Source organism: Callorhinchus milii, unplaced genomic scaffold (assembly GCF_018977255.1).
Source record: "Callorhinchus milii isolate IMCB2004 unplaced genomic scaffold, IMCB_Cmil_1.0 Scaffold12, whole genome shotgun sequence".
Taxonomy (NCBI): Eukaryota; Metazoa; Chordata; class Chondrichthyes; order Chimaeriformes; family Callorhinchidae; genus Callorhinchus; species Callorhinchus milii.
Window position 1 is genome coordinate 7,121,628 of NW_024704753.1, and position 23,199 is coordinate 7,144,826.

A 23,199-nucleotide genomic window follows, 5' to 3' on the forward strand; every position below is an offset into this window, starting at 1 on the left:
TATAGTTTCACATCAAAGTTGAATTTCCATTTGAAACCACATACGGTGTTATTTCATTCAAAAAGAAACAAACTGGCCATTCTGAGCCAAATGCTGTTTTAGTACTGACATTGCTCTTATCTAATTCTGTTGGGTTAAAAACCGAACAACGTGATTATAGTATATTATTATGGTTAAAATTTTAGACTGTAATTCGACAGAAATTGTCCAGCTCAGTAAATAGCATCCTGATTCAGGTGAATGGTTCTTAAGGTACTAATACTCATGTGCTTTGAATAATTGCCTTGATAAATAACAAATAGAAACCACTTTGTGGTATCTTTGAAAACATTTCCTAAGAAACATATTTGGCGTGCCTTCTTGTTGCCGGCATTCGAGTTAGTGTATTAAAGGTTGGTCTATCATTTGGAAACCAGGTAGCTGTCTTAAAAAAGTTACTTAAGGTTTTATGCCAGTTGATGAAATGCTAATAATGCTAATAATACTTGCATTTGATGTTATGTCTTTCACATCGGGAGGACGTCTCAAAACGCTTCATGGGATTTATTGTAAAGTGTAGTGATTGTGTATCTTGCAGGCAATTATTGGGCATTGAAGGTTATTTTAATTTGCAAATGACTAGGGATTTCTCTGAAATACTCTTGACACACTCACTTTGCCATATCACAATAACAAAATACTATACTTTAAAAAGGAAATAGGAAGGAATTACAGTCACGTTGTGCTTTTAGAATTACATCTCACGCCAACAAAGACCTACCATGACAGGTATGCAACAGTTTAATACATTTACAGCTTCAGTATTTATACAGTAAACTAATCTATGCCATTAGTGGAAAACACAGTGACACCATTACTAGAGGGGGGTACATCACATGGTGCACCAAGAGATAAATTGAATAAATGGCTGTGGCAAGTTATAGAAGCTGGTAGAATTTATGTTCATTAAAAAGCATTCTCCACAGTAAACACATTTCAGTGAAAGGGTTTTCAGGTTCAGTCAATTGCTGTTGTAGTAAATTATCAGACTTGTTACAAATCACACCGACATGCCAAAATAATTCACAGTACTTCTCTTCACTGGCAATGTGCGTGAAGGAAATTACAAAACTTGCATTCAACAAACAAGCAAGATCCAAATGTAATAAATAAAAACAGAATTAAAAACAACAACTTGCATTTGTATAGCGCCCCTCACACACGGTAATGTCCCAAAGCGCTTGACAGTGGCTGAGCCCAACGCCGAGCTGGGGAGGGGGGGAAGGTGAGCGTAGGCATGGTCGAAGAGGAAGGTCCACAGGCATGACCTGAAGACGGGGAAGGAAAGGGCAAAGTGCGAGTTCCAGAGTGGCTGAAAGTGCGGATGCCGATCGTGAAACGGAGGGCATGAAGGACATGCAGAGCCAGTCGATTGGAGGGAGCGGGTTGTGGGTTACAGGGCAAGCAGATCAGAGAGATAGGGAGCTGCCAGGGCATTAAGGGATTTGAAAACAAGTGTGAAGATCTTGAAATCGATTTGTTCAGCGATAGGGAGCCAGTGGAGCCTGGCTAGAAGTGGTGTGATGGAGATACGGAGGTTAGTACGGGCGAGTATGTGGGTGGTTGAGTTTTAGATCAGCTGGATCTTGTGCATGGTGGAGCTGGGGGGACTGGCAAAGAGGGCATTGAAAAGTCGAGTCCGGATATAACGATTTGTGTGTCATCCGCAAACATGTGCAAGTTTACCCCATGTGCGTGGATGACATCGCCAAGAGGGAGCATATAGATGAGGAAGAGGAGGGGGCCAAGAATGGAGCCTGGGGTACACCACATGTGACTAGGCGGGGGCTGGAGGAGAATCTGTTTGAAGAGACAATGTGAAGGCGGTTTGTTAGGTAGGACTCGAACCAGGCTAGTGCGGTCCCACTAAGGTGGATGAGGGAGGAGAGGCAGTGGATGAGGATGGAGTGGTGGACTGTGTCAAACACGGTGGAGAAGTCCAGGCAGACGAGGAGGCAGAGGGAGCTCTGGTCACAGTGAGAGAGGACGTCATTTGTGACCTTGACGTTGTGGGCAAGGCGGAAACCAGACTGGAGGGGCTCAAGGAGGCAGTAGAGCAAAGCTGGTGAGCAACAACGCGTTCCAGAGCTTTGGCAAGGAAGGGCAGGTTGGAAATGGGTTGGAGGGGTCAAAGTAGGTTTTTCGAGGAGGGGAGTAATGACAGCAGTTTCAAGGCGGAGAAAAACAGAACCTGAGGAGAGCGACTGGTTGACTGTGTCGGACAGCAGCGGGGAGAGGAGGGGAAGTTGGGTGACCAGCAACTGGGTGGGGAGGGGGTCGAGGCAGCAGGTGATGGTCTTCAATATACATATATAAATTCCCTTCTATTGGAATGCCTGTAGTCATGTAATTACAGCATAAAATTATTTCTGTTCTAACATTACATAAAGATAAGATTTTAGCGCTCTTAAAAGTCACATTACACTAAGGCCACACAATGTATAAGTTGTAAATGCACAATTTCATGCACAAGTTTTTTCCTAAATATACACATACAATAGTCAGTAGTCGTATAGAGGGGCCACTTATTTATTTCTCACCAAAATTCAAAATGATAAGTTATATTCTATCTGCTCAGACAGAATCTACCACAGATGCCAGGAATAAACAGCATATAAGCAGGACAACACATGTTGGTGTATTTCAATAAGTTTACAGATATTACTGTCTCAATGCAACATAAAAAGCAACCATTAAGGCATTTTATAAAGTGATACTTACAGCAACCATCAATACTTATATCAATCACCATCTCTAAATTTTAACACATAGACATTATTAACACGTGCCATTTTTAAATCATATTTCCGTTTACCAATATCACAAAAGTACTCAATGCCAATTTATAATCCAATAACTAACTTGAAGCTTGATGCTGTTGAAATCTCAGAAAAAGATACGGAAACAAAGACCCCTGGGACAGGTTACATTTGATTAGTAAAAGAAGTTGGAGGATTCTGGGCAAAACCACCCTGACCCACACCTTGTTGACCATATCCTCCAATCTGACCGTAGGAAGCTTGCTGCCCGTAGCTCGCTGGCTGTTGTCCGTAGCCAGCTTGCTGGTTGTAACCGCCTGTTTGACTGAAGCTTTCTTGGTCATATGCACCTTGATTGTACGGTTGGTTAAAGCCACTTGGAGCAGTATGCTTTTCCATGGTGCTTTGAGGTTGCCGTTGCCCTGACGTGTGCCAGCCAGTCTCCTTGAACACAAACCAAATATTTCCAGCCCACAGGATGAAGTTAAGGAATCCAAAGATCTAGGAAGTAACAACATTTGCAACTTTCAGCTATTTTACGACTATTCTGGATGTCAGATTTTATAAAGCAATACTGATGTCACTCACTACAGTTCTGAAGAAACGGCTTGCTTGCAAGCAATAATTATCTAGTTGGATGCAAAGTGCCCAAAAAGTGTTCCAAACACTTCAAAGAAAATTGAACAGAAAATGAAGGTGGGGGATTCCCATTGGTCCCACCAGGACAACGTTTTACCACCTCCGCCACATTTCCCGCCTCCGTCTGTACCTCACAACCAACGCAGCTGAAACCACGCCTTCGTCACTTCCCAGCTGGACTATTCAAATACCCTCCTCTCCCCAGCTCCACCATACACACATTCCAATTAATTCAAAACTCTGCCACCTGGATGCTCACCCACACAAAACTCCATACCCCATCACACCAGTGACCAGGCTCCACTGGCTCCCAATTACTGAACGGATCAATTTTAAGATCCTCTCATTCGTTTTCAAATCCCTTTATGCCCTCTCACCTCCCTACATATCCGACCTGCGTACCCCGCACCCCCCACATGCTGCCTACGCTCAGTCAGCCCCTGGTCTCCTGTTTATCCCTCCCTTTCCCCCTGGCTCTTTGTCACTGTCAAGCGCTCCAGGACACTATCCCGCTTTGAAGGGTGCTATATAAATGCAAGTTGTTGTTTATTCTTGGATTACTTAACAGAACCAGCAGTCCACTTACTCCCTAAATATAGCGTCAAAGATAAGAGCCTTCAGAGCACAAAGCAGAAATAATTATTTTGAGAAACAGAGCCAGTATTTCATGACAGTGTGCATTAGTAATTCTGTGTAGATGGGAATCTGGATGGCTCTACCACCTGTAATTGCTATCATTAAGCCATCAACAAAATCAGACCTTGTAAGACAAGCACCAAAAAATGCAGGAAGGCAGCAAAACAACAATGTCTTTAGAAAATTGCTCCTGACATTCACATTCTGTAGGTGTTATGTGACCTTTAAAACCTTTTATCATACTTTTTAACCAGCAAAAATGACAGCTACAATTTGAGCTCTCCACATAATTATCCTTAGGAACTGGATTACCATGTAATTTATTATTATAATTTCTAGCACATCCTGATGCAAAATTGTTATCTTCTTGAGGATGCTGGTGGTAATTATTTTATATCTTATGCCTAAATTATTTATATCTCAAATTAAGTTGATTTCTGAACTGTAACACTATGAGATGTGGATATTAGACGATTAAATTGTCACACCTTGTGAAAGAATAAGACTGGACTATTCCATGTGCCATGTTGTATTTCCTTTTGTTGTAACACTGTATTTGTTGTATTTCTGTCTTGATTTCAGTGTGAAACCTGAATGCATGGTTACAGCACTGTAATGACTCTGAATATCGTTACCAATTTCCTACCAATTAATGATCACATTTGTGCAGCAGGATTGCAAGTGATGGGAAGCTATCAAACTTCCACCAGCAGAGATAAGTTATTTTCTCAATTAGGTCTGGATTTGAGTCCAGTATTGCTCTCTATTCAACTACTAAAAGCAATGCATGAATCACTTATGGGCCTTGGCTCTCTCATTTTTCCAGGATTGCATAGTTGAAGATAGACACTATCTATATGGAACGTGGCAGATATTAACCCTTATCTTACCACTTGATGGTATGTCAAGCTACATTTCACTCTTTACAGACAGCGATGTTCAACTTACAACAGACGTATTTAACCCTGACATTGCAGGGTTTCTGACAGGCAAGCATTTGTTGTTCTGCTGTTTGCAGGCTGACATCAGGAGGAGCACTTCATCAGGATCCGTGGCAATCTTAACGTCAGAGAGCCCTTTTGCCCAGGCTGAGGAACTCACAAGCCACATGAATGAAAAGATCACGGTCACAATGAAGTCCTGGGAGGAGAGGAAAGAATTGAACACAACCACTTAAATTAAATATTCAGAAGTTTTGCTCGAAAGAAAGGAAAAAAAGACCCCCACCCCCTCAAAAAAAAGATTTTAACAACATCTTGTATTATATAGCACCCTTCATGCGTTCTAATGTTCAGGAACACTCAAAAGTATTTGAGGGGTAAATGAATAAAGTTGTAAACCTGCCAACCATTGACAAAGGGAGCATTGGCATGCAGATAATGAGCTAATTTCAAAACTCTGGAACACCAATTCTTCCATTCCATCATTACAGGGCAGAGATGATCTCACAGCAGTGAGCTCCTCCTTACCCCGAGCTGTGACCCTGAAGGTTCACTAATAATAGACATTTTTCCATTGACAACTCTAATTAAAATGTCCCTCCTTGGTGAGGCAGATTTTCACAATACCAAGTAGAAAAATAACTGCCAGAATTGTACAGTTGCAACACTGAGAAATTCTATATTTATCAGCACGTGGTTGATTTTATTATAGAGGCACACACTCCAAAATTGAACAGGCTTCCTTCCTTTAACTAAAGAATTTGTTTTGTTTCGACAAACAAATTATTCCAATAGAGTTAAAGGACAATGTACTCAATTGTCTGAAGAGAAAGGATGTTATTTCAGTCTGTTCTACAATATGTTGAATTACCGGCATTTGTTGAAAATAGGAACACTTGGTAGTCATTAAACCATTATACAATTGACATTATTATTCCATTGTATTATTGAAAAATAGTGACTTTTTATATATTAGAGGTGTGTGTGTGGACGATATTTCATCCTGATCACACAAGATGAAGCAACTTTTGATGTAAATTAGGTTTGACCAACGTCAGTTTCTCAGCTAATCTGTAGATTTAAATGTCAGATGATATTATGTGCAAATAATTCAGTATCAGTCATAACTGCACTGTTAGTTTGCAGTTCAGTTGATTGCAGGCAAATGCATACCTTATACAAACATACAATTTCTGTGCATCAAACAATAGGCACCTGCCTGATGTCTTAGGTAAATGTTCAATTCTTTTGTTTTCTTCTAACAATTCTGTACTTCCATGGAGGTTGCAGCATAAACACTCATTTTTCCTGTTGCTTTCGATTTAGCAAATTGATACAAAGAAGCTCGGAATTACAGGTTTTCTGTGTGTGTGTTGAGATTGATAATTCTCAACTAACTTGCTTCACTGGGGACAACCCCCGGTGTTAAAGTGTCAATCACTGTTGAACAACTTAAAGAGCCATAAAGTGCCTCACTGTTCATCATAAGAATGTTTCTGCTGCCTGACCCCAGAGCTGATTATTGTGCTGGATATAGTCTCACTGCCAAAGGGTAATAAAGTCAGAAACAAAAAACATTATTCTGTATTGCCTTGAAAGACCAAACCATTCATTTGTTACCAATATTTTCCTATCCACACCTTTCTAGGGATAATATTCATGGTTTGTGTATGTTTTAATGATTGTTTTTATTTCTATGACCAATGAAATTTATTTTCCGATATGCAAAACAAAGTTACTCTCATCTACTAAGGTGATAGTTACACAACAGAAATTACATAGAAGGGCATTAAAATGTTCTCGAAATGGCTGGAAGGAAGAAATCAAATGATCTGAAGGGCCTTCTTCATCCGAAGCAATCTTGTGATTTTGTGAATGCACAAATTGCAACCTTGTATACTTCTACTGCTTGTAAGTGCTTGTATTATTCCAGGTGTCCTGGCCAACAATCCATCAAATAAAATTTGTTACTCACTTTATAACTATTGTGCGAAAATTGGCTGCCACATTTGTCTACAAAAATACACAGTCATTACACTTCGCGGTATATCCTGGGTAATGTTTCTAGACATCCTCCCAACCTAAAAGGATGCTATATCAAACACAACATTATTTTGGTTTTACTTTCATAACCAGGGGACTCAAAGATTTTAGTGTCAAAACTGCTGCATTTGTCTGAATAGTGGTAATGCACAGACATAGCTGAGAAGCCCTTGCCCCTGCCATCTAGGATTCTGGCATAGCAGAGAACATTTTCTAATGCCAAAAAACATAATTCCTTGGATACTCAGGAGATATTGGCCTAACTGAATGTGAGCTAGGACAGCATTCTGTGAATATGACAGAGAAGGAACATTTTACACCTCCTGAAATTGCTGAAATTTGAAAGTGCGACAACATTTTTTCTTTCCTTTTAATTTGTTTGGGATTTTTAAAAAGAAACTACATTTTTTTTAAAATTACTTTTCTCCAGTTCACCATGCGGCACCACAGCACTAAATTGAAAAAAATAAGTCCTTTCTTATGAAACTCAAGGTTTCACACGCTCTGAATATTCATTTCATAAAATCTACATTTTGAAAGGAACGCAAAACCTTGATCTCTGACCTATCTCAATAGATGCTAAACACCAGCTTACTCTATGGATATTATATTTCAGCAAAAGATCTTTGGAAGTCGCTGCCTAATGACTATTAGCTTATCCATTAAATACAACACTTGTTTAAAAATCGAATATTTACAAAGAATTACACATTTATCTTTATATCCTTCGTGGAGTCCTGTAGCTCAGTGGTTAGAGCACTCGCTTTGCAAGCGAGAGACCTAAGTTCAATTCCAGGCAGGGCGAAACCTTGGGCAAGTTTCCTTATTCCACACACCTAATAATAATCCCTCCAAAACCAAAAACAATAATAAAATTGGTCATTTTCAATCTACGACTGTTTGTGGGACATTGCTGTGCGCAATTGGCTGCCGCGTTCGCCCACAAATATACAGTCAATTCACTTTACAGTGTGTTCTGCGAAGCGCTTTGGGAAGTCCTCCCGACATGAAAAGCGCTATATCAAATGCAAGGATTATTATTATTATTATTTTATTTCAATCCAAATTTTTCAGACAAATTAACAGATATCAAATTAATCCTAAACCTCTGTAATTAAAAATCATGATCTGTGCACTAAAAAATGTTTAAATGTTAACTACTTAAATTATTTTTAGATGTTATAAACACTTAATGTTGCTTGGGTTAATACAATACATCTTCCACAACTGCATTGTGCACACTGGAGCTTAGTTGCTATGGCAGAGTTTGTGCAGTGGAAGTGCTGTTTACTTGTACAAATGTTAAATGTTGTTTGTATTTATGACTTCAAGATATTTAGTTGAAAAGATCAGCTCACATCCATGAAGAGAGTGCACATTCCATTTCAAAAACCTATCTCTGGAATTTCCATATGTAGGTAGGATGCATGGAATTCTCAGTTTGGTTTGGATTCTCTTAAACATGGTGCTGGGTTTCTGCATGTGTCAGACACATAAAAATGGCTCCAGCCAGAACTGTGCTTAAAGGTCAGCTCTGCACTCTAGGCTTTCTGAATGAACAGTTGGAAGCTTTTATCAGACAGCAGACAGAGGAGAGCACGAAGCAGACCCAGCATATTCAAAGCTCTCGGCTTTGTAATGTTTAGAATGCGGAACAAAGGAATTTCATATGCAATCCCGAAAAGCTTTGAAAGCACCTGTCGCAGTGGCATATACCTGCGACATATTCCTGGGCATCTACACATTCCTTTTTTGTCACAAACTTGTGCTATATTCTTTCCCTAATAACATGACAGAGGTTTGTGTCAACTTAGTATGTGTGTGTTTCCTTTCTTCACTTTTAAAAAAATGCATATAAAGCAGCTTTCACATCAGCAGGACGTCTCAAAGCACTTCACGGGGCTTACTATGAAGTGTAGTATCCATGCATTTTGTAGGTGAATTGAGTTAGAATTAGTCATCTAATATTAAAGCTAAAAGAACTTTTAAAATCAGAGCATTCAAATGAATGATAACTTCCTCACTCTGTTCATTTGGTGAACATGCTCAATTCATTAGTAAGCATCGATGATATTGTCAGGATGAGTGGCTTGGAGGAGCGTCTTACAGGGAGGTGAATTAACTTGCACAAGGGCACTGAAGCATCCCAAACTAATAACTGTATTTACTGATGTTAATTCAGCTGCTTCGCACTGTAGCTGAGTAATTCTTCCATAACAGTTCACTCGATAAAATCTTTGGCACTCACTGTCTAAACAGAAATATTCAAAGTTTTAGAGACTTACAAGAATAGCACAAAAGAGTGAGGTAATGAGATAGTGAGGGGAGGGGGATGCAAGGTCCAGTCACCCACAACAACAACTTGTACTTATATAGCGCCCTTCACGCAGGATACTCCAAGTATTGGATAAATGGACAATTACTTTTGAATTAAATTACACAATCAATCCACTTTACAATATATTCTGTGATGCGCTTTGACACGTGTCAATGACTTGATAAGGCGCTAAATTAAATGCAAGGATTATTATTATTATTGCTGGTAAACTCCCAGTTTTAGCTGTTAAGATGACAAAACAGATACCTACAATTTATTCCCCGACTGTGACATAAGGCAATGCCACTTACACCAAGAACAACTAAGAAGTGATTTCTGTCAATCATCTGGTTACATACATTTCAATTTCAATGGTAACCATTTGTTATCACCACAAGCTACCATCTCCCTGTTCTACTGAATATTGCTTTTAATATGAGAAGCAAAATCTCTTTACAAATCTTTAATGAAACTTTCGACAAGAAATATTCAGTATATAATCCTCACACAGCAATATAATGTATGGTGTATCTGCAATCCCAAGATTATGTATAGTCAACTGTCTTTTCTTCCCCACATTCAAGCCATGACCCGCTCTGCCTTCCCTCACCTCCGTAACATCGCCCGACTCCGCCACTACCTCACCCCTCAGGCCGCTGAAACTCTTGTTCATGCCTTCATCACCTCCAGGCTCGACTATGCAAACGCTCTGCTTGTCGTCCTTCCCAACTCCTCCCTCCACAGGCTGCAGATAATCCAGAACACTGCAGCCCGTGTCCTCTCCCGCACCAAACTCCGTGACCCGGTTTCCCCCATTCTCGCCCGACTCCACTGGCTCCCTATCCTTCAGAGGATCCAGTTAAAATCCTGGTCCTCACATACAAAGCCCTCCATGGCCTCGCCCCACCCTACCTCGGCAACCTCCTAATCCTTTACCAATCCGCCCGTTCCCTCCGCTCAGCCGGCTCTGGCCTGCTCCACGTCCCTCGACCCACCCACCCCACCATTGGCGGAAGAGCCTTCAGCCACTCTGACCCCAACCTTTGGAATTCCATCCCCAATCACTCCACCTCGTCCCCTCCTTAGCCTCCTTCAAGTCCGCCTCAAGACCCGCATCTTTGACCATGCCATCGGCCACCCCCTTTCCCCCCCCCCGACCCCAGCTCTGGTCTGAAATGCTGTACTCTGTCCAGCGCCTTGAGAAGTCCTCCCGACGTGAAAGGCGCTATACAAATGTAATTTTGTTGTTGTTGTTGTAGTGTCAGGGCCAGAGGTATAGACAATTCCACTGCTGAAGAACCCAGGCTGGAAATAAAGTGCCATGATGCTCAACTGAGTTCCATTACATATTGATAGCAAGGACTAACAATATCCCTCTTCTCAGCAAGTGCAGCAGTAGTTTTAGAGAGGGCATTGGTTCTACAAACAAAAAGGTGAGAGAACTTTTACTTTTAAAGACCTTTAAGTAAATATAAAAGCATTCTGGTACAGCAGACTCAGCAGTAATCACATTGAAACATGACAAGTAACACAAAGACTCTTCTAAGTCAAGTGACTAATAATTAAACCGCATTTCTTTGCCCTAAATAGCTACTAATTTACCACCGGAATGAGATGTTTAATTTTACTGCGAAGCAGGTACATCTGCCCCTGTTCATCACTGACAACTTGTTCCGTAAGTGGTTCTGGTTGACACTTTTAAAGCACATTCACTGTGAGTAATGAGGATTGAGATGGATGACCGGGTACCCTCTGCTGGGAATCATAGTGTGTGACAGAAGCTCATGGCTGCCTGCCAACCCTGTAAACATCTGGTCTAATACGCAAGTAATGAGATGCAACAGAAAAATGTTCTGCAAAATGCTCGACTAAGTTTTTGTAGTCATTCAAGACATTCTAATTCTATACTACACTATGAGTATCATTTAAGATGAATTAAAATAAAAAATCGTTTAACTTAAGACATTTTTTTTAAAGCTATTTACAGAATTACTCCAATTTATTTATTTCCCCCGCTTAGATGCTCTGTCAAACTACATCACTCTCTCGTGCACTCTGCCACAGCTTGTTCAAAAACAAGCTCTATGCTGCTCCACATTTAGTGGGGGTTCAGAGTGGAAATTTGTGCAAGGAGAAATCTACGGATCATCTCCCCTTCAGATGAGATGATAAAGTAAGGTCCAACCTGCCTGTTCTGGTGGACACTAAAGATACTGTGGCACTATTCGAAAAGAGAAGAGAGTTTCTCCCAGTGTCCTGGTCAACAATCTCCCAAAATAAAATATCATTTACTTCATGTCTGTTTGCAGGATATTGGGTTATCTTTGGGATGCTAAATTAATTAAATTGAATGAATTAAAGGCTTTGCCCCAACTTTTCTGCTCAAAATATGTGGTCATGGTTATATTGCTCTAATTAGATATTGTGTGTGAATTTCCAGTGCTGAATTTCAGAACCATTGTGGAGGGATATTTTGATTTTCCTTGTTCTGGGAGATGATATGAGATAGGCAAAGTATTCTGAGGAGCTCCTGTAACAATGTACTGCATTCAGTCTTATTGATTGATTAATTATCTGACAAACAACCAATATTTATCACCAATACGTGTGAATCAACTCAGGAGTTCTAAGGAGCCTTAGAAACCAGTTCAGCAGTGACTGCAGATTTATCACTAGAACTGAAGGCAATCACTGCTCTCAGCTTCTATTTTTCACACCTCATGCCTCAGAGTAGAGATGTCCTTGGCTAGTTTCTATATTAAATTATATGTGAGGTGACAGATGTGTTTAATGTGGTGACAGATCACTCTACTCCCAAAACAATGCTGCATTATCTTGAGGCTGATTCGGATCACACTTTCTGACTGATGCCTTACCAATATGGCTTTACCAAAACCTGCCTTTCACAGGGTTTCACTATCTCTTAATGGCTCGTCAAGTTGTATGTATTTTTTTTCTTCCAAATACCTTATTATCCTAGCCTGCTCTTAAATCTTTCACTTTCCTGCACAAAGGATCTCCCAAACTATTATTTCAATTCTGATGAAAGGCTGTCTATTAAATGTTAACCTATCTGTTGTCTCTTTCTGATGTTCCCATTGGATGTGGATTGACAGCATTTCTGTTTTTATGGTTTTCCAGGAACGAAAGGATGGTTTTCTAAACCACTGCATCATCCAGTTAGACTTCAAACACAAAAAAAAGTAATAACTTTCTTTTACATTTGTCCTTTAATATTTTCCTCTACAACTTGCATGCCATATGAATTGAGGTGCTCAGTACAGAACATTGGGACTTTTATGATTTCAACTGATGGATACTAGATTGTTTTTCTGAAATTATTCAATGGAAAGTTAATTTTTCCACATTTATTGTCTTTATGATGATTTGCCTCTTTGCAAACATATGCAACAATGACGACTTGATTTATATAGCAGAGGGTTGGAGTCTCAGAGCACTATTTGCAGCCTAGCAAGCTGGTAGATGCGCAACCTGGATTTTTGATGTTTCTGTGTGAAGGCCTGATAGGATGTATGCTTGTAGCAGGATGTGTCTTTCTGCTTCCAAGGGTTGCAACATACAGTACATTAATCTGAATAGAAGATCAACTGGATTATGTCCATTTGGGCTCTTTCTGAGCATTCCAACTTTTGGGGTGACCAACAAACGTTTGGATGTTGTTCGTATTGTATTATCATCAAGCACCATGCAGCCACCAGAAATGCTTGGCAAGGACTTCAAAAATCATTGATAATCATTGTCATCCAGTGTTTGGATACTGTATAAACACTGGCACGCACAAGTTGGGCCGAACGACCTGTTTCCGTGCTGTATCGCTCTGTGTAGCTACATAACAGTTGAAAGTTATTTTCCTCACAGAGTAAATTCTAGGATCTTCAGTTTTCAAGCAACTTATCTGATTACAGATATTATATTATTGACAAATCTACATTTCATACTTGATTTTTAAAAAAAGTGTAAGACAGAAAAAATGCTTTGTTTATTGTAGAGTGTAGAGTGTAACTGGATGAGACATTCTATTACAGCTTGAATGCTCCATAAATATAGCCAGTTACGGTTGTCTGACTCCATTTTCATACTCATCTCAGTGAAGGCATCAGCTTGCTCAAGGTTTTTTTTCTGCCAACAGGCATTTTACTCACCTCTGTCACTGAGTTGTCCAAATATCTGACCCATACATTAATCACTGGGAAATGTTATCAGAACAAGCAGGCATCATTTGCTGCGGAAGGTTTGGTTTATAGCACCCATATGGCACTGTCTACAATTGTTGCAACATTAACATAGATCCAATGCAAGACTTATCTGAGTCTTGAAGTAAATCTGTGCTTGAGAGAAAGAAAACTTGCATTTTTATGGTGCTTCAAATGAGGAAACGCATAGCAAGTTCCCACACAGAACCATGAGGTGAACAATAGTTTAATCAGCAAGATTGTTGGCCAGAATACCAGTAGATGCTCCCTCTCTTTTCAAATGTCACAAGATCTTTAACATCAATCTAAGTATTGCCAGATTGGAATTCATTTAACAATTTATCTGAAGAACGTCAACCCCAACAATGCAGAGCTCCCCCAGTACTACACTGGAGGTGTCAGCCAAGACAAATCTTTACCTATCATTTATCACAACGTAAATTCACAGCATGGAATATCTTAACTTTATTCAATGAATACTCATAGTTACACTAATAAAATACGGATACTATAAAGAAAGGAATGTTGGAACAGAAGGTGTCCTTTAACCTGCAGGTCCTAGGTTCAGATGAGATTACCTTTTTGGGAAGGTTAATGTGAAATGAGTTTGGGCAGCCCAATGTAGATGAAATCTGCTCATTGGGCTGTCTACACAATTTATAAAACACTGACAGTTCGGCATTGCGTTTTAGCTTTCTCTAAAGTTACATAATTCACACGATAGATCTTTTAAACCAGCAAAAAGATGCGTTTTCATCATGGTGAAAAGCTTGGCTTTGATTCTGCAGGATTCAATCAATACATTTTATTCTGCCCCGAGTGTCACTGCATGATGCTTAATACTCTATCAGTATTATTCAGCAATGCTATCATTGTTTTAAAAAGAATACACAATGAGGGAGGAGAGGGTGACTATAACCCTTCTAAATTCGAGGGGATACGTTCAGTCACCTCAGCCCCGTCCACAGCCACCCCCATAACACCTTTCCCTTATGACCCACCCCCACCCATCCCACCCTTAACTCCTTCGACCCTATCTCTCCCTCCTCCCTCACTACGACTGTCCGCAAATTCAAACCCACCACCTGCTCCCTCGATCCCATCCCCACCTCTCTCCTCGTCTCCTAGCTCCACCTTCTGGCCCTCCTCCTGTCCGATGTCATCCACCTCTCCCTGTCCACTGGTTCAGTTCCCACCCCTGTCATAATCCCCGTCCTGAAAAAACCTTCCCTGGATCCATCCCTCCTCTCCAGCTATGCCCCATCTCTAACCTCCCATTCCTCTCAAAGGTTCTGGGAAGAGTCGTCGTGTCCCAGGTCCGCTCCTTTCTTTCTCGCCATTCCCTCTTTGAACGCCTCCAATCCGGCTTCCGCGATGCTCACAGCACGGAAACAGCCCTGGTCACATTCACCAATGACATTCTGAACATCTGTGATCAGGGCTCCCTCTGTCTTCTTGTCCTCCTCGACCTCTCTGCCGCCTTCGACACTGTCAACAATTCCATCCTCATATACCATCTCTCCTCTTTACTTAATCTTCGCGGACCTGTCTATCTCTCTCACCGTCTCCACTTTGTTGCCTCTAACGGTTTCTCCTCCAGCCCCCGCACTGTCACGTCTGGCGTCCCCCAGGCCTCTATCCTTGGCCCTCTCCTCTTTAATATCTATATGCTCCCCCCTTGGTGACATCATCCACAGACATGGGGTCAACTTCCACATGTATGCGGATGGCACCCAACTCTACCTTTCTGCCTCCACCCTCAACTCCAGGACCACTGCTGTCCTGACAGACTGTCTGTCGGACATCAAGTCCTGGATGAGGGCAAATTTCCTACAGTTGAATGTGAACAAGACTGAGGCCCTCCTGATTGGCTCGCGCCAGCGCCTCCGCACCTCAGGCTCTGGCAATGTCAACCTCCATGGTTGCACACTGCAACTCACCAAACTCGTCAGGAACCTAGGTGTCTTGTTCGACCCTCAACTGACTTTTCCCCCCACATTCAAGACATAACCCGCTCTGCCTTCCCTCATCTCCGTAACATCTCCCAACTCCACCACTACCTCACCACTCAGGCCACTGAAACTCTTGTTCATTGTTCACCTCCAGGCTCGACTATGCAAACTCCCTGCTTGTTGGCCTTCCCAACTCCTCCCTCCACAGGCTGCAGATAATCCAGAACTCTGCAGCCCGTGTCCTCTCCCGCACCAAACTCTGTGACCCCATCTCCCCCACTCTCACCCGTCTCCATTGGCTCCTTATCCTTCAGAGGATCCAGTTCAAGATCCTGGTCCTCACATACAAAGCGCTCCACGGCCTCGCCCCACCCTACCTCTGCAACCTCCTAACCCCCTACCAACCCGCCCGTTCCCTCCGCTCAGCCGGCTCTCGCCTGCTCCACGTCCCTCGACCCACCTGGCCGGAGAGCCTTCAGCCACTCTGACCCCAACCTCTGGAATTCCATCCCCCAGTCACTCCGCCTCGCCTCCTCCTTAGCCTCCTTCAAGTCCCGCCTCAAGACCCTCCTCTTCAACCATGCCATCAGCCACCCCCCTTCCTCTCTGCTCCCTTCCCCCCCCCAACCCCAGCTCGGGTCTGAAATGCTGTACTATGTCCAGTGCCTTGGGACGTCCTCCCGACGTGCAAGGCGCAATACAAATGTAATCTTGTTGTTGTTCTTCTTGCCTGGGACAGTTCATTAGCATCTCAGGGCAGTAGCTGTACACAAGAACATAAGAATATAAGAATTAGGAGCAGGAGTAGGCCATTCGGCCCCTCGAGTCTGTCCCGCCATTCAATAAGATCATGGCTGATCTATTCTAACTCCACTTACCCACCTTATCCCTATATCCCTTAATCCTTTTATCCACAAGAAATCTGTAAGTTACTGAAATACAATTATCTCACAATGATATGCAGGAGTTTCTCATTTGATGATGATATCTATTTTAGACCAGACGTGGAAAGCTGGATGAAAAATTGTGAGAATAAAACTGTGGATACTGTCACTAAAAGAAAGATTCACAAAAAAAAACATTCTTTACTGATGTGTTAACAAGATGTTATAGATACCTCAAATGGACAAATATTGCCACATCACATGGAGTTATGATGGAGTGGCAATAACGGAGACCTGGCTCACACAATGGCAGGAATGGGAGCTGAATATTACTGGCTACAATGTATTCAGGAGGGATAGGGAAGGAAAAAAAGGAGGTGGGGGATGGTGTATCAATATTGATTAAAGATTATGGGCCTGGGACGATGTGCCAGGGGGTCCAAAAGCAGAATCTATTTGGTTAGAGTTAAGGAGCAGAAAAGGAGCAGTTACTCTGTTAGGTGTACACTATAGACCTCCAAATAGTGGGAAGGAGGTAGATGACCAAATCTGTAAACAGATTTCAGAAAGATGCGAAACCAATAGAGTAGTGATAATGGAGGGCTTCAATTATCCTCACATCTTCAATTATCTTCATATCCGCAAAATAACAGTGTAAAGGGCAAGGAGGGGGAAGGATTCCTGAAATGTGTGCAGGATAACTTTCTGGATTAATATGTTTCCAGCCTAATGAGGAAGCAGTGCTAGATCTAGTTCTGGGGAATGAAGTGGGGCAAGTAGAGCATGTTTCAGTAGTAGAGCATCTGGACAACAGTGATCACAATATCATTAGGTTTAAAATACTTATGGAAAGGGACAAGGAACAATCAAAGGGATTGCTCAACTGGAAAAGGGCTAATTTCAGTGAGTTAAAAAGAGACCGAGCCAAGGTGGACTGGAAAGAATGATTGGCAGGTAAAACAGCTAACGAGCAATGGGAAGCCTTCAAGGTGGAGGTTGTTCAGGGACAGAGCAAATACATTCCCACAAAGGGGAAAGGTAGGGCATCCAAACCTGGATGACTAAGGAAATAGTGATTAAAATAAAACAGAAAAAGGAGGCTTGTGATAAATGTCAGGTCCAAAATACAGAAGATAATCAAATAGAATATAGAAATAGAATATAGAAAGTACAGAGGATAAATGAAAAAGAAAATAAGAGGGGCAAAGAAGATTGTATCAGAAAAGATTAGCAGGTAACATAAAAGGGAACCTTAAGTTATTTTATAAGCATATAAAGAATAAAAGATTAATCAAAGGTAGGGTGGGATAAACCTGGGAACTACAGGCCAGCCAGCCTAATGACAGTAGTGGGGAAACTTATAGAGACTATAATATAAATTTTCACTTAGAAAATATGGGTTGATAAAGGACAGCCAAACCAGATTTGTTAAAGGCAAATTGTGTCTCACAAACCTGATAAGAGGTTTTTGATGAAGTAATGGAGAGGGTGGATGAAGGTAGTGCAGTTGATGTAGTTTATATGGATTTTCAAAAGGGGTTTAATAAAATGCCACATAAGAGACTTGTAAGCAAAATAGAAGCCCACGGTATTAAAGGGACAGTGGCAGAATGGATACAGAACTGGCTGTGAGACAGAAAGCAGAGAGTGGTGGTGAACGGTTGTTTTTCTGACTGGAGGGAAATGTGCGGTGTATAAATGCAATTTTTTGTTATCGTTGTTGATGTGAGTCAGCTGACAGGACAAGTTGTTATTGCTAGGAAACACTGCAGTTGTTTCCTATACTGGTGCCTGGATTTAGCACCTACCAAACTTGAGAGGTTTCGTGCTGATTAGCCTGTATTTTCCGGACTCAAATAATGAAGAGCTGGAGGTTTTCGCCGGAACCAGCAACCCAGAGCTGAACTGCACAAGGATTGCCTTATCGACATCAAAATGAAGGAATGCTCAAAACTCAAAGATAGCTTAAAAAAAGCTACTGAAATTTAAATAGGGTCACTTATCTATGAAATGGAAATTGACTTCAAAGTGTATATTAAACATCATTTAATGGGCCTACTTGAACTATATTTAAGATGTGACTTTTTAATAGCATGTTGCTTTAAAATACAATTTCCTTTGCTCATGGGGTTTAATAGGCTGTACAATAAAGTTAACTAGAATTCTGATTTAAGGTCTTTATATTTGATCTTCCAATGCTTGAACATTTGCACAGTACGTATGCTAAAATATCAACTGAAATGCAGTGAAATGTCACTCTGTTCACTGTGTTGGTTGTCTTTGCATTAAATGTTTATACAGTACGTTTTGTGATGTTGGCTGCCGATATCAGAAGAGAATAAATAGTAGTTACAGAGGGCCAGATGGAGGCTGAGTTAGCTCTATGTACCAAATGAGGCACAAACCAATAATAATCCTTGCATTTGATATCGTACCTTATCATATCATTCGAGACGTCGCAAAGCTCATTCTATGGATTTGATATAGCACTTTTCATACCTTCTGGACATCTCAAAGCGCTTCACAGAATATACTGTAAAGTGAATTGACTGTATATTTTGTGGGCAAAACCCGGGAGCCAATTGCGCACAGCAGTGTCCCACAAACAGTCGTGGATTGAATGACCAAATTGTTATTTTTTTTGGATGGAATAATTTCCCCCAGAGAAGCAATCCGCCAATCAACTAACAACTGGGTTCCTACTTACTGCTTGGTAAACAGAGGCGTGTGGAGTAAGGAAACTCGCCCAACGTTTACCCTCCCCTGTCCTACTTAACCAACCACCTCTATTTCATCTCAGCAAATGATTTCTCCTCCCGCCCTGCCTGGTCACCCGCAGGGTACCCCAGGGCTCCATCCTTGGCCCTCTTCTTTTCCTTATCTATATGCTACCTCTAGGTAATGTTATTCGCAGACATGGGTAAACTTCCACATGTATGCGGATGACACACAAATCTACTTTGCCTCCTCCAGTACCAACTCCAGGTCCGCCGATGTTCTATCATCTTGTCTGGTAGACTCAAGGCCTCGATGAGTGTAAACTTCTTGCAGCTGAATATGGCCAAGACGGACGCCAACGTCTTCACTCCTGTGGATCTAAACTCCTCAACCTCCCTGGGCTCTCCTTCAGACTCACCAAACTAGTGCACAACCTAGGTATCTGGTTCGACCCCTAGCTGTCCTTCGTCCCCCACATCTGGTCCCTGACCAGACGCCTTCTTCCACCTCCGCCACATTACCCGCCTCCGATCGTATCTTACCCCAAATGTAGCCGAAACCCTTGTGCATGTGTGTGTCACCTCCCACTTGGATTACTGCAGCTCACTCCTCAGCTCCACCATTCACAAGATCCAGCTCATTCAAAACTCTGCCGCCTGCATACTGACTCGGACCAAACCCCAATACTCACATCTCACCAGTTCTGGCCAGGCTCCAATGGCTCCCCATCACCGAATGGATTGACTTCAAGATCCTCACACTCGTGTTCAAATCCATTCACTCCTTGGCACTTCCCTTCCTCTCTGACCTCCTCACTCCCCAATTCACCACCCGGCGCCTCCACTCGACTGGCACCGGCCTCCTGCTCATCCCTCGCACCCTCCGCCCCACCATCGGAGGTCGTGCTTTCAGTCACTGTGCCTCAAAACTCTGGAACACTCTCCCTCAATCCCTCTGCCTTGTCCCCTCTCTCCCTTCTTTCAAGTCCCACCTGAAAACTTTCCTGTTCAAACGTACTTACCTCCCCGCTCGCCCTGGCTCGGAGTCAGGCTCTGCCACTGTTAAGCGCTCTGAGACGCTACCCTGCGTGGAGGGTGCTATATAAATGCAAGTTGTTGTTGTCTGACTAGGATGGCTTACACTGTTGTAATGATTACTTTCTACCGTTCTAATGTTTGAAATTGAACAGAAAGGCTTGAGTAAGTAATACAAGAGAAACAAGGAGAATAGACTAATATCTCTCTGTAATGATTGAGATAATACCTGGTACTGGAATCTTAATTTGCGATATTTGTAAATGGGATATGAAATGCCAAGCGTGAGTTCTGGTTACAAATATCGAAATCTGTCTTATTTTTGCAAAATGGCTATTTGCCATTTCTGTAAGATAACAGAGTGTGATAAAAAAACACTGAAACACAAATTGCACACATTGCACACTGTCCTACATTGTCGCCAGTTTGTCATACTCTTTAAGATCCCGTCATATTGGGTAATGAGGTCAAGAGGTTTGGTGTGATTAATAAATGCACTATCTGTATAATTTATCCTGGGACCAGCACTTTATAAATCTGATGTCTCAAAGAGCCAAGGCAGGAGAGATGCTTATTCAAAAAACAGTCAGAGACAATCTTCTAAAGGCACTGGCCCTCGGATAAGGTGAGCTCCAAAATTATTTGACATGCGTTCTTCCCCATTAGCAAATCCCAAGTTTCAGCTACATGATGCGGGGAGTCACGGGCTGAAAGGCAAGGCAATACCCCAGAGGGAGGAAAAGAAAATGAATCAGAAGGTGAGTCACAGCTTTTGCACATCTCCAGTTTGAAGACTGCAAACATTTTGCAAAGCTTTGAGAATTGTTTGCATCTCTGCTTACCTTCAGAAATGTTAAGTAGTACATGGGGAGAAACCAACATAGAAAATGTTTCTTTCTGTTAAATTAAATAATAAAGAATTGGTTTCTTTTTGAGCACTGAAAATAAAACAAGATGATTTGGGGAACAACACAAGCTAAAAATGTGAAATCTGTCGTTCAGATGGGATGCTAAACCAAGGTCCCATCTGCCTGGTGGATAGTAAAGATCAGATAGATATTAAAGATCCCAAGGCACAGTTTAAGAAGAGAAGGGAGTTTCTGCTGGTGTCCTGGCCAATAATCCCCCCAGATAAAATTGTTCATTCTCTTCATGGCTGTTTGTGCGACATTGCTGAGTGCAAATTGGCTGCTGCATTCGCCTACAAAATACACAATTACTACACTTAACAGAAAACATCCTGTGAAACTTTTTGAGACATAAAAAATTCTATATCAATGCAAGGTTTATTATTGTAAAAATAGTGGGAGAGGAGAAATGCAGTCGGTATATGATGTAATGGACAGAAAATAGGATTAAAATTGAAACATGCCTTTACTCCCCACATGCAGTGAATGGTTTTACTCACAGGCTCTGCACATTTAACACTGACTCTGTGGGCTTGTTAAGTGAGCAAGTGGAGATTCAATCCAGATACTGGCTTAAAAATTAGGCCAATAGAAAAAGATCTTCCAAACAATTTCATTCTGTTTCCCAATTAATTTTATTTGTTTTGCTTTAGAGTAACTCCAAAATCTTTATTTATCAATCTAATGGACTGATAGTTTTCTACACTGAAAACACAGCCAAATTGGTTCATTCCTTCCCTCAGCATAGAATCATAGAATCCTAGAAATCCACAGTGTAGAAGGAGGCCATTCAGCTCATCACATCTGCACGGGCTCTCATCCCACTGCCCCGCCCAATCCCCATTCTCTTTCAAGCCTCTGCCTTTTATATATCTGTTCACTTTCCTCTTGAAACCTACAATGGACTCTGCCTCTACCACCTTACTTGGTAGAGCATTCCACATCCCGACATCTCATGTTTTTTAAAAAAAATCTCCCAAACTCTTCTCTCACTCTTGTAACTATGAATAAGAAAGGAAATAAAAAAAGGTACAAACTTACTAGAAAGAAAGAAGTTATAAAGAAATTAGCATAAACTCGGAATAATTATATATACAATAAGTGACAAGCGTTAGAAAGAATTCTTACTTTGCTTCACATTCTGCAATGTTATTTTTTTCATAATTATAATCCTATCACTGCAGTTTCGGCAGCTGCTGGCACAGAGAATGCCACCCAGAACTACTGATTACAAGAGGTTTAGGACTGTCCTATGTAATTATTTTTAACTTCTGTCACATACTGAAATTATATGTTAACGCTGCATAATTTAAGTGGCATCATCTCAATGAGAACATTACCATTGCTCCACACAATATCTGATGTGGACTTATTCTGCATATATTCACTGCTTAGTTGTTGTTCATGAACCAGGTTTTGAAACAAAATAACAGAAAGGAGGTGGTTAAAATAATAAAAGGGATTGGCATGTTAAATTGTCGGCGTTGCTTCCCTTCATAAGGGGGCAAAGCCTTAAGATCAGGACTATGATGGTTAGAACTGAGGTCAGGAAGCACGTCTTTACATAAAGGATTGTGGAGATGTGGCACCATTTCATAATGTGCTGCCACAGAATGTTATAAAGAATATTTAAAAGAGAGACATAAACAAATGCTTGGGTAGCAGAAGTACTAAGGGCTATGGTGAAAGGCCTGGGAAGTGGGACTAAAGAATCCATCAAAATGTAATAACCTGGAAGAACAAGCTTGATAGGCTGAATGGCCTCTCCCGTGTGTATATATATATATATTCCTGTGGATTGTTATGGTCTTTTGAGGCACTTAGTGATGCTTGTTTATATGGACTTTCAAAAGGCATTTGACAAAGTGCCACATGAAAGACTTGTAAGAAAGATAGAAGCCCATAGTATAAAAGGGAGAGTGGCAGCATGGATCCAGAACTGGCCGGGAGACAGAAAGCAGAGAGTTGTGGTGAACGGCTGCTTTTCTGACTGGAAGGAAGTGTACAGTGGTGTTCCCCAGGGATTGGTATTAGGACCACTGCTCTTCTTAATATACATAAATGATCTGGACTTGGGTATAGCAAGTATCATTTCCAAGATTGCGGACGACACAA

At 41.4% G+C, this 23,199-nt stretch overlaps 1 protein-coding gene across 2 annotated transcripts in view; it reads right to left on the bottom strand.

Moving 5' to 3' along the window:
- Positions 1 to 2,554: 2,554 nt before the first annotated feature.
- The window catches only part of synpra (synaptoporin a), a 130,675-nt gene continuing 110,030 nt past the window's right edge, over positions 2,555 to 23,199 (bottom strand). For both annotated transcript variants that reach the window (XM_042339634.1, XM_007895175.1), the window contains 2 exons: positions 5,022 to 5,213; positions 2,555 to 3,299 (listed from right to left, as the gene is read on the bottom strand). In XM_042339634.1, coding sequence (XP_042195568.1) covers positions 2,964 to 3,299; positions 5,022 to 5,213 — 528 coding nt within the window. In that variant the 3' untranslated portion in view covers positions 2,555 to 2,963. The remainder of the gene's footprint in view (positions 3,300 to 5,021; positions 5,214 to 23,199) is intronic.